This window comes from Balaenoptera acutorostrata, chromosome 3, assembly GCF_949987535.1.
Source record: "Balaenoptera acutorostrata chromosome 3, mBalAcu1.1, whole genome shotgun sequence".
Classification (NCBI taxonomy): Eukaryota; Metazoa; Chordata; class Mammalia; order Artiodactyla; family Balaenopteridae; genus Balaenoptera; species Balaenoptera acutorostrata.
The window spans coordinates 165387073-165400170 of NC_080066.1; the positions used below are offsets into that span (position 1 = coordinate 165387073).

Below are 13098 nucleotides of genomic sequence, written 5' to 3' on the forward strand. Positions count from 1 at the left end.
CACCACGATCAAGTGGGATTTATCCCAGGGATGCAAGGATTCTTCAATATACGCAAATCAATCAATGTGATACACCATATTAACAAATTGCAGAATAAAAACCATATGATCATCTCAATAGATGCAGAAAAAGCTTTTGACAAAATTCAACACCCATTTCTGATAAAAACTCTCCAGAAAGTGGGCATAGAGGGAACCTACCTCAACATAATAAAGGCCATATATGACAAACCCACAGCAAACATCATTCTCAATGGTGAAAAACTGAAAGCATTTCCTCTAAGATCAGGAACGAGACAAGGATGTCCACTCTCACCACTATTATTCAACATAGTTCTGGAAGTCCTAGCCACGGCAATCAGAGAAGAAAAAGAAATAAAAGGAATACAAATTGGAAAAGAAGAAGTAAAACTGTCACTGTTTGCGGATGACATGATACTATACATAGAGAATCCTAAAACTGCCACCAGAAAACTGCTAGAGCTAATTAATGAATATGGTAAAGTTGCAGGTTACAAAATTAATGCACAGAAATCTCTTGCATTCCTATACACTAATGATGAAAAATCTGAAAGAGAAATTATGGAAACCCTCCCATTTACCATTGCAACAAAAAGAATAAAATACCTAGGAATAAACCTACCTAGGGAGACAAAAGACCTGTATGCAGAAAACTATAAGACACTGATGAAAGAAATTAAAGATGATACCAACAGATGGAGAGATATACCATGTTCTTGGATTGGAAGAATCAACATTGTGAAAATGAGTATACTACCCAAAGCAATCTACAGATTCAATGCAATCCCTATCAAATTACCAATGGCATTTTTTACGGAGCTAGAACAAATCATCTTAAAATTTGTATGGAGACACAAAAGACCCCGAATAGCCAAAGCAGTCTTGAGGCAAAAAAATGGAGCTGGAGGAATCAGACTCCCTGACTTCAGACTATACTACAAAGCTACAGTAATCAAGACAATATGGTACTGGCACAAAAACAGAAACATAGATCAATGGAACAAGATAGAAAGCCCAGAGATTAACCCACGCACCTATGGTCAACTAATCTATGACAAAGGAGGCAAAGATATACAATGGAGAAAAGACAGTCTCTTCAATAAGTGGTGCTGGGAAAACTGGACAGCCACATGTAAAAGAATGAAATTAGAATACTCCCTAACACCATACACAAAAATAAACTCAAAATGGATTAGAGACCTAAATATAAGACTGGCCACTATAAAACTCTTAGAGGAAAACATAGGAAGAACACTCTTTGACATAAATCACAGCAAGATCTTTTTCGATCCACCTCCTAGAGTAATGGAAATAAAAACAAAAATAAACAAGTGGGACCTAATGAAACTTCAAAGCTTTTGCACAGCAAAGGAAACCATAAACAAGACCAAAAGACAACCCTCAGAATGGGAGAAAATATTTGCAAATGAATCAACACACAAAGGATTAATCTCCAAAATATATAAACAGCTCATTCAGCTCAATATCAAAGAAACAAACACCCCAATCCAAAAATGGGCAGAAGACCTAAATAGACATTTCTCCAAAGAAGACATACAGACGGCCACGAAGCACATGAAAAGATGCTCAACATCACTAATTATTAGAGAAATGCAAATCAAAACTACAATGAGGTATCACCTCACTCCTGTTAGAATGGGCATCATCAGAAAATCTACAAACAACAAATGCTGGAGAGGGTGTGGAGAAAAGGGAACCCTCTTGCACTGTTGGTGGGAATGTAAATTGATACAGCCACTATGGAGAACAATATGGAGGTTCCTTAAAAAACTAAAAATAGAATTACCATATGACCCAGCAATCCCACTACTGGGCATATACCCAGAGAAAACCGTAATTCAAAAAGACACATGCACCCGAATGTTCATTGCAGCACTATTTACAATAGCCAGGTCATGGAAGCAACCTAAATGCCCATCAACAGACGAATGGATAAAGAAGTTGTGGTACATATATACAATGGCATATTACTCAGCCATAAAAAGGAACGAAATTGAGTCATTTGTTGAGAAGTGGATGGATCTAGAGACTGTCATACAGAGTGAAGTAAGTCAGAAAGAGAAAAACAAATATCGTATATTAATGCATGTATGTGGAACCTAGAAAAATGGTACAGATGAGCCAGTTTGCAGGGCAGAAGTTGAGACACAGATGTAGAGAATGGACATATGGACACCAAGGGGGGAAAACTGCGATGAGGTGGGGATGGTGGTGTGCTGAATTGGGCGATTGGGATTGACATGTATACACTGATGTGTATAAAACTGATGCCTAATAAGAACCTGCAGTATAAAAAAACAAACAAAACAACTAATACTAAACTTTCATTGGGTTATTTGTATGGAAATATATTAATATAAATGTTTCAGACATTACATGAAATTTCTAAAAATCTTATATTTGTATTTGTATGGAAATATGTATGGAAATATGTTAATATAAATGTTTCAGACATTACATGAAATTTCTAAAAATCTTATATTTGTATTTGTATGGAAATATGTTAATATAAATGTTTCAGACATTACATGAAATTTCTAAAAATCTTTGTATTTGTATGGAAATATGTATGGAAATATGTTAATATTAATGTTTCAGACATTACATGAAATTTCTAAAAATCTTATATTTGTATTTGTATGGAAATATGTATGGAAATATGTTAATATAAATGTTTCAGACATTACATGAAATTTCTAAAAATCTTATATTTGTATTTGTATGGAATTATGTATGGAAATATGTTAATATAAATGTTTCAGACATTAAAAAAAAAAAAAAGAGTGCCCTCTTCTGTTAGTGTAAGTGCATGCAGCTCTTTTAATGGATGGTGTTTCCAATTTAGAAAGCTGCTATATTTGCCTTTTGGTTACATTTTTGTTGATTTCTAATAGCAGTTCTCTAAATAAATAAAATAAGCGTGCCTTTATTTCTCATTTATCAATAAAGATATTGTTTATTAAGTCATCTCCAAATGAGGAAATTAATATACTCAGTTATTCTTTCATGTCTCCATATCAACTAAATATGTATATTTTTATTTGTAAAAGCTAATAAATATTACACTAAGAAAAAAAAAAAACTGTAGATTTGTTTACTACTTAGTACTTCAACTAAATAAGCAATCTAAAGTCCACAAGCTGCTTTGTATGGAAAAAATGCATATTTCGATATAATATTTTAAAAATAATTAGAATGAAGAAGGAACAATAAAGAACAATCTAAGCAGTAATCAACATCAAAAATGTTGGCATTCTTTATATTCTGAAACCATAGTCCATAAGTTTAAGTATAGGTTTAAATATTGGGGGAAAACAATGCCATTCCACAAATACTCCTACCTGTTGTCTGTCCATCACCACCTATTTCAACTTTTAGAATATGCAAAGAGGCACCGAAGTTTGGCTGAGGAAAGAAGTAACAATATTAACACTGTGATTCATTGTATGAAGGACAAAACACTTTAAGACAATTACTAATCACTGCCTTTGGTTTTGCAGATGAGAAAACCAAAGCAAACCTTCAAATAAACAGCAACTTATTCCAAAACTAATTTGCCTAGTTTTTTAAAAACTAGAATTGTGAAGGTACTAAAGACTATTGGTGAAATTCACCACAGTTTCTAAGATATCACAGATACCATTAAATAATTATTTTCTCATTACCTTAAAGAGATAATCCAGTATTTGAGAACGATAGGGCTCTGGGTAATTTACTAGAAGTCGGGAGGTTGCCTAAAAAATAAAAGAAGTTTTCAAAAGTATGAATAAAACAAATCCAATCATGAACACCTTTTCAGAGTGCTTATGCATGCCATCTAGCATGCCCATATTTAGCCAGCTCTTGGGCAGCACTGAGCTCTGGAAAGTCATTTCCCAGGTTATCTGTTTGCCTGTCTTGGTTTTGCCCATCATTGGGCAAATACGGCTGCTGTCTGTCCCATAGCTAAGACATAGGCTCCAAGCAACAAGCAGGTCTCTCTTCTACTGAGATGAGGGTTGGCTGGGAGGTGAGCTTGCTAAGTCTATTGACGAATCTCATTATTACAAATTTTTCTTGAGGACCTTGACTCACAGAGTGGTTTTTAGAAGAAATGAAACAGTTTCTCTGTCTTAAGGCTGTCTGTCAACTACAATATCTGGGGGCCAGAATGGGAAAGATGAATCTCAGGTAATTTTTCCCCTCAACATCTTGCAAGAAAATATTACAAGCAGCACTGCTTAAAGGAACCTCCACTCTCCTCATTCTTATTAGAGATTTATAGGTGTTACCTCTTGCTATTAAGAATGACCACACAGTGATTCCCCAGGCCAGGCTATACTAAGGAAACCTCACACAAGACTTTCCATCAGAATGGAAAGAGAGAGGTGGAAGATGCAGGAAATAACACTTGATCACACCTAAACCATGGCTGATGACTGCTTGAACAAAGAAACCACAAAGTCAATAACCCAGCAGTTATGTATACTTTGGGGAGCAACAGGAGCTAGGGCAATAAAGAGATAGGTTTTAACATGAAACAACCAACACCTTGCCAGGTGTATGCCAAGGGCAAGACTTGACTTCCATGGGGCTTGATGTTCTATTTGACTCTCATATATGCTACCACTGACATTCTGGTGGTGTCTCAGACCCAGGACCTTCCCAGCCCCTGCCACTGACACACAGGCCCATGGAGCTACTCTCTAGCCACCTCAAGCTCAACACATCCCCAACCAAACATAGCACTTTTTCCTAAATCTGTTTCCTTCTCATGTATTTGCTATCTTAGTAAAGAACACCACCTGTCTGAGCCATAAATTTAGGGTCACCCTTTCATCAAACTTTCCATCTATCTTCAGTCACCAAAACCTCCTTAATACCTCTCAAATCCATCCCCTCATCTTCAACTCCACTACCTTCATCTAGGCTCTCCTCAATTATTAGAACAGCCTAAATGGTTTCAGGGTCTCCCATCTGCCTCCCCATATTTTATCCTCCATACTACTTGCCAGATTAATCTTCCCAAAACAAAAACCTAACCATGAAACTACTCTGTTTAAACCTGCCAAGACTTCCCTCCCCCAAGAGCTTTCAGGATAAAGTTCAGATTGTTCAGTTTTATACCCAAATCCCTTAATTATCTGGATTCTAACTCTGACACTTTACCCCTTGTCACCCTCACACCATCTATCTAGGTCTAACAAACTAATTTTTCTCTTTCTTCTGTCTGGAATGCATTCTACACCCTCATTTGGCCAAATCCAATTCATCCTTCAGCTTTCAGGTCAAACTCCACCTCTTCAAAGAAGAATACCTTCTGCTCCTCCCCATAAGTTTGATGTAAGTCAGGGGTCCCCAACTCCCGGGCCACAGACCGGTACAGTCGGTGGCCTATTAGGAACGGGGCTGCACAGCAGGAGGTGAGTGGTGGGCGAGCGAGCGAAGCTTCATCTATATTTACAGATGCTCCCCATCGCTCGCATTACCGCCTGAGCTCCACCTCCTGTCAGCATTATGGTGAGTTGTATAATTATTTCATTATATATCACAATGTAATAATAATAGAAATAAAATGCACAATAAATGTAATGCACTTGAATCATCCCGAAACCATCCCCCCTCCCCCGGTCCATGGGAAAATTGTCTTCCAGGAAACCGGTCCCTGGTGCCAAAAGGGTCGGGGACCGCTGACGCAGATTGGACTGTGGACTCCCTCGGCACAAGGTCCACGTGGCTACCGTAACTCTTCTGTCCCTGCACCCTCATCACTGCTTTACTTTTCTGTTTCACCTCTAAGTTCCTTGAGGACAAGGACTGTGTCTTATTCAAGTTCATACCCCAATTTATTCTATTATTCAATAACCATTTATTTAATATCTTTTATGTTATCATTTGTTGCACTGCACAGGCAACATAATATAGGCTTTGCGTCCGTGAAGCTGGTATCCTGATTACATCATTTACAAGCAATGTGACCAAGGGCAATTTATCATAAAGTGGGTTATCTTATTCATTCAGCTGTCCTAAGACTAAAATAAGGTATATGTAAAGGACTTAGCGCAGTAGCTGGCACATAGTAAGCTCTCAAGAATTGACAGGCACTGTATACACAAATTGTTTTTAAAAATAGAGTCACTTTCTCAAAGAGCTTACGGACTAGCAGAGGCTCAAATAGTAAAGTGAATGACTGCTGTATATGCACACTAACCTACCCTTGACCCCAGGTTAACAATGCTGCCTGCTCTGCATTATGCTAACGATATACATTGTTGTTAGAACAATGTATTTCACTGTTTGGGGGTTATTTTGCTCTCTGTGCTCTTCTATCCCTAACACAGAAAGTGCCAACTTTGAGTAACCACACCAACATCATTACTCTATTGCAAGCCTATAGTCAAACCCAATGCAAAAGCATTAGTCAATGGCAACAGTCAGTTAGGAGCAGTACAGCCAAACGTTGAAATGTACCATGAAGCAATAACAAATTACCAAATTACTAATCACGCTCCCTGAATAAGGCCTGGAGCTCTTTACAAGCAGCCCAGGAAGCCTTAGCACAGTAGCTGGAACATAGTAAGCTCTCAACAAATGGCAGGCATTGTATAACCAAACTGGAACACGTTTTTCATTTAAAATCCTTGGAGTAACTTCCTCCCCACTAATCTATAAAACAGAATGATATTAACCAAAATTAGTCATGTGACAGATGCCATCCTGTGCTTTGACATCTATCCTCACAATGTTCCTACCAGGTAGGTATCACTGTGTTCCCAGAAAAAAACCTGAGATACAGGGATGTTACATAACCTGCCCAAGGCTGTACAGTGAGTGGCAGGGCCCACAACAGATCCCTAGCAATCTGCTCTTAAGTCCACGTGCACCATACTGCCTTCCCTATCAAATATGAAGATTCCAAACACTTACTGCCACAAACTGTGCTAGGTACCAGGGACTTCAGAAAGAAGTTGAAAGTGGTGTACAAATATAGTGTTGCAACCATTTTCATTCAATCGGTATTTACCGAACTTCTAAGATGAGTGATGCATTACACATAAGGACACTATTAGAATAGATAACAGTCTGCTATTCTGAGTTATGAAACAATTCTTCTCATTTTAATAATTTTAAACTGAGTTAATAAACATAAAATAACAAAACATTTCCATTTTCAGCAAGTTAAACAATGGATTTAATATCAAAGTAAAGATATTAGGACATTGAGTCCTCATTTTATGAAATACTGGCTATTCCAGGTTTAAACCACAAAAATAAAAAGGAGAATGGTAGTAGTAAAGAATAAATACATTAGCCCATTAGTCTACTGTTTACCTTGAAATATGCACCAGTACCTATGAGTGAGGTTGCAACATTAGGAAATAAAAGTGTAAAAATCAGCTGGGTTAGGGAAAAGATTTTTTTTCCCACAGTAGAAGGTCAGATCTGTGATCAGACTACAGACCAAGTTATCCACTGGCTTTTCCTTCTTGTAACGCAAATGCATAACTTAAGCTCTGATCGCCGAGGCACCCACTTTTCAAAAATAATTATGTTTTATGGTATGTCTACTTAAAAATAGTCACCCAAATCTCGTTGGTAACTTGAAACCTTAGAGTTTTGCTAAGTTAACTGATGGAAATTCATTAAATATATAAATAATTTCCGAATAATATAAAATGCTGAAACATTAATTACTGAACATAGGTTTATCTACTTTTGGTTTCTTATCACAGAGAAACAAAAGATATTTAGATCTGTTAGTAAACATGTCTTGTGCTACAATGAAAAACTGTACAAAAAAAGAAGCATATGCTTCTAGAAGTTATAAAATGTATTCATAAATTTGCCAACCTACAGAATACTGGTATAACAGTTCACAATTGTTTACTTCCTAGTTTTCACTAGCAATTAAGGTTTATAAGAGTCAAGCATTCTAACTAATATATGTAATTAAAATACTAGAAATAATAAGGGAAACAATTCTATCAAGGAAAGTAGGATGTATTTTGGCTAAGAAAAGGTATGAGGTAGGGAGATGTATTTTTGTTAGGGAAATGAAAGTAATTTTGTCCTAAAATAGACAAAATGAATGGATATAGAAGCTGGGGAAAGAGAGAGAGAGAAGAAGAGAGGGAATTTTACCTGTGTAGTCAAGCTAGCTAAAAATGAAATAAATTTATTAGAAGGATTTTTTTAAATAAACTTTAATAGTGTACTTATGTAAAACTAAAACTTAATTATCTTTCATCTGCTAAAAAGACAAATTTTTATTAGACTATTGGTCTGCTCTTGATAAGCCTGTGAAAGGTTTTTCTTTACCTTTTAAGTAACCTGCCTAGGAAATAAAGATTCTGTGTTTTATCAAAATAATATTCTATGCTTCACATTATCTTTACTGAATCTTTAATTACTTAAAAGAAAAAACAAAAAACCTGAGTCTTCTCTATTAAAAGAGCTAAGGTTGTGTGTTTGGGGCGGGGGGGTGTTAAACTGGGATTAAAATAAGTAACTTTATGTATTTGCCTGTGAAGTTCTTGTCATTTTGGTTAAATGGATAACTAAGTATTATTTCACAGTGACCAACAACCCTATTTAATCAAGTGTTTTAACACCTTTTGATATTTTGACAAACTTCCCAAAATCAAATTCTAAATGAAGTCTTTTTGACCTCAAAATAACTTTGAGATTTTCCATATGGGCCCTGGAACATCTCAAAAGATGTGGTCTTTCTCCTTATAAAAAGACAGACATTAAACTAATTAGGCTTATTTGGTATGTTAAATTGCATGGGAAGCACTGTCAAAGACATAATGCTAAACCTTCTTTAGGTTATATTTGTATTGATATATGTTTTTCAGAAATTACATGAAATTCCTAGATACCTGCTATATCCTGGTATAATGTTATCACTTGTAATTCTAGTTATTATCTTAAAATGTTGTATGTCACAGAAATAACCTAATTTCCTTGTCATTTGCATTATAATAAACTTTATCAGATCTTTAACATGGTCGTGTTTAAGTCTTTTTGCCATTTACAGACAGTTATTGTTTTACCCTGATGCTTTTGCAAAAGTGTTCTTCGAAAAGCGCTTCATCTTCAAGAAGACTTGTGGAAAGGACTCTAACTTAAAGTACAGGATTCTGATAATTTTCAGATCATATTGCTCAACTGGGTAAGAATTTACAGAACTCTAAGGTAAAAAAAAGATTCATAAAACTGCTAACTAAAGATCAAGATCAATCAGAATTAATTACAAGGAACTGAATGAACTGATGAGGATAATTATAATTTTTATGATTTTTTATCTGAAACATTGTTAGTTCTTGAATGGTTTTTTATTTTCCCCCAGACTTAAGGAAAACTTTTTTTCTAAGCTGTCTATGACTCACAGCAATTTGGTAAAGTGTACCCTTGTAAACAAAGATAAAACAAATTTCTCCCTACCTGATCCCTTAAGAATTTAGAAACTCTTAGTGAGTATTCTCATTTTCATAGCAATATATTTACTTGCATAAGTTCCTAAGAATCTGTCCTCCTTGTAACAGGACACAATTGGAAACATTGATTATATTACCAAGGTTTTAACTGGAATGTCATATTTGAGAGAGATGCACATAGACTCAGATATGACCAGACAGAAGTAAGGAACTAAGGTTGACTTATGGAGCCAATAAAGCTCCTTGGAAAAATCAGCCTGGCAATTTGCTTACTGAAGCCTTACCAGGTGAGTAAGGAAGGTCGCTTCCTGGCAGATGTAGGAACCTCAGGATATTTGGCAGACCTCGAGAAGAAAGGAATTCACCCAAATCTATCAGTACTGCAGGGAAAGTCTGATGGTAAGCTCATAGCTTGGCTTCCTACCTTGAGAGAGACTTCTAAGAGTTCAATCTGTGATTCCTTGTGTGAAGGTACAGCAGAGCATACTTGAAAGACCTATATGGTCTATCACTATTCTTGTTGCACTTAATAAATAATAAATTAATTAATTATTAAATAATCAGGCCAGACTTATTTTGCAAGTAAATTAGCCTTATTTGGGTTATCTCTGATAAACGGTGGGGGGAAGGGGAAACTATAGGACACCCTGTGGATATCAGATTTTAGTCCTGTTAAGTGCCTTTGAGGTTTGTTTTCTACTTGTAAACTGGACTGAATACTGAATTCTTCTCACTTCCTCTAATATCTGGCTACAACTCTCCAGATATTGTTTCCAATTTTTTCCCACCTTTCTGACTTGGAATTATTGAGAACTAAAATTGCCCTTTTCCTGAAGCCATGCAAGCTAAAGTGGGACAACTAGATATAAACTCCAGAGAAATCACTACAACAGTTCATGTATGAACAATCTTTGTGCCTCTTGCTGTATGGACCACTCAGAAAGAACCCCCCCCCCACCACCACCAGAGATATTCAAACTACAAACCAGGAAAATCTATGATTGCCACCATCTGTCCCCACCCCGTCTGAAGATGCTTCAAGTCCTACATCTAGAAATCTCAACTGGCTACCCTCAGGACTCAGACTAGGTTTACAATCTGCTCCAACCACTAACCATTGTTTTTCTTTTGTTTCCGTAGAAATGCCTCTTAGGAAATAACCTGAATCAAATATTTGCACCATAGAGGCCTAACTTTATAAACGCACCTGCATTGCTGCCTCCTCAAATGAGACACAATCCTTTAATTGAACTGACCTATTCTAAGAGAGTGGTTGGGTGCGATATGGAGCAATCCACCAACTCAGCACAGATTGAAACCTACTTACACCAGATGTCCCAAGATGTTAATCATAACATTATCTAATCTTTGAACGGATCCCTAGGGCCTCAAGATCACTGACCTCGTTTCAAGGTGTGACCCTTTAAGCTTGGGTCAATGGCTACCAGCTGGATTTCAGGACTATTGCTTGTACAATATAATTATTATAGGAGTGCTACTAAAATCCCTTCTAGGTTACAACATGCCCTATCCCTGACTTTTAGTACATCAGCTGCTCAGGCAGTTAATGTCCTCACCACTGACTCTGATGCCTAGGCACCAAGGATGGGTTGTAGTGTAATCCCCAACAGTTGGTTTTTCCTTTTCTGTAATGGAAGGGCAGGACTTAAGCTTTGATTGTAAGGCATCCACTCCCGAGTTATCCACTTCAGAGACACCTATCTCAAATAAACACACTGCCAGCCACAGAACTAGATAAACAGCCAGGCTGGGGTTGGTGGGAGGGGGTGGGGGGAATTCTTTGTTTTAGAGATCTTGGTTGATTTCAATAACTGACCATCGTTAGGGTCACTTATTTTTTCTCTTCCTACACTTTAAATTTCTACTCTTAAGTTTTGAACTCACCAATAAAAAGTGAGCCCACAAAACCCTAGGCCTCACCCTTGGCCCTAATGAAAGCCGAACCCCAGGCCCACACCCCCCTCTCTACCTACAACCTCCCTGTGTGGCCCAGGTGTGCCACGTGCTTTCCAGGACCTGTGAGTAATGTTTTTATTTTCAAAGTTTTCTGACGGTCATCGCTGAGGGCATCTTGCAATCATAGTAAAAAGCACAGAGAGGAGCTTCAAGATGGCAGAAGAGTAAGACGTGGAGATCACGTTCCTGCCCACAAATACATCAGAAATACATCTACATGTGGAACAACTCCTACAGAACACCTACCGAATGCTGGCAGAAGACCTCAGACCTCCCAAAAGACAAGAAACTCCCCACGTGCCTGGGTAGGGCAAAAAAAAAAAAAGAAAAAACAGAGACAAAAGAATAGGGACGGGACCTGCACCAGTGGGAGGGAGCGGCGTGAACACAGCATGAAGGGGGCTAGTGGGGCAGAGCTAGCCAGGAGGGAGTCCGGGAAAAGGTCTGGAACTGCCGAAAAGGCAAAAGACTTTTTCTTACCTCTTTGTTTCCTGGTGCGTGAGGAGAGGGGATTAAGAGCGCCACTTAAAGGAGCTCCAGAGACGGGCGCGAGCCGCGGCTGTCAGCGCGGACCCCAGAGACGGGCGTGAGACGCTAAGGCTGCTGCTGCAGCCACCAAGAAGCCTCTGCATAAGCACAGGTCACTATCGACACCTCCCCTCCTGGGAGCCTGTGCAGCCCGCCACTGCCAGGGTCCCGTGATCCAGGGACAACTTCCCCGGGAAAACACACGGCGCGCCTCAGGCTGGTGCAACGTTACACAGGCCTCTGCCGCCGCAGGCTTGCCCCGCATCCGAACCCCTCCCTCCCCCCGGCCTGAGTGAGCCAGAGCCCCCGAATCAGCTGCTTCTTTAACCCCATCCTGTCTGAGAGAAGAACAGACGCCCTCAGGTGACCTACACGCAGAGGCGGGTCCAAATCCAAAGCTGAACCCCGGGAGCTGTGCGAACAAAGAAGAGAAAGGGAAATCTCTCCCAGCAGCCTCAGGAGCAGTGGATTAAATCTCCACAATCAACTTGATGTACCCTGCATCTGTGGAATACCTGAATAGGCAACAAATCACCCCAAATTGAGGAGGTGGATTTTGGGAGTAACGATATATACATTTTTTTCCCTTTTTCTCTTTTTGTGAGTGTGTACATGTATGCTTCTGTGTGTGATTTTGTCTGTATAGCTTTGCCTTTACCATTTGTCCTAGGGTTCTGTCCTTTTTTTTTTCTTTTCTCTTTTTAATAAACTATTCAGCACTTGCTATCATTGGTGGAATTGCTTGTTGATTTGGTTGTTCTCTTCTTTCTTTCTTTTTTTTTTTCTTTTTTTTTTAAATTACTTTAAAAAACTTTTTAGTAATTATTTTTTGTTTTTTATTTTCATAACTTTTTTATTTTATCTTATTTTATTTTATTTTATTTTATCTTTTTCTTTCTTTCTTTTTTTCTCCCTTTTATTCTGAGCCGTGTGGATGACAGGCTCTTGGTGCTCCAGTGAGGCGTCAGGGCTGTGCCTCTGACGTGGGAAAGCCAAGTTCTGGACACTGGTCCATCAGAGACCTCCCAGCTCCACATAATATCAAACAGCGGAAATCTCCCAGAGCTCTCCATCTCAACGCCAAGACCCAGCTCCACTCAGTGACCAGCAAGCTACAGTGCTGGACAACCTA

General features: G+C 38.2%; 1 protein-coding gene across 4 annotated transcripts in view; it reads right to left on the bottom strand.

Annotated features, from left to right (window-relative positions):
• GALC (galactosylceramidase) overlaps positions 1–13098 on the bottom strand; it is a 97733-nt gene that overhangs the window by 77079 nt on the left and 7556 nt on the right. For 3 of the 4 annotated variants that reach the window (XM_057543202.1, XM_057543201.1, XM_057543203.1), the window contains exons 2-3: positions 3708–3776; positions 3384–3447 (exon numbers count right to left, since the gene is read on the bottom strand). The exons of the other annotated variant lie outside the window; for it this stretch is intronic. In XM_057543202.1, the coding sequence (XP_057399185.1) occupies positions 3384–3447; positions 3708–3776 (133 nt within the window). The remainder of the gene's footprint in view (positions 1–3383; positions 3448–3707; positions 3777–13098) is intronic. 4 annotated transcript variants of the gene reach the window in all.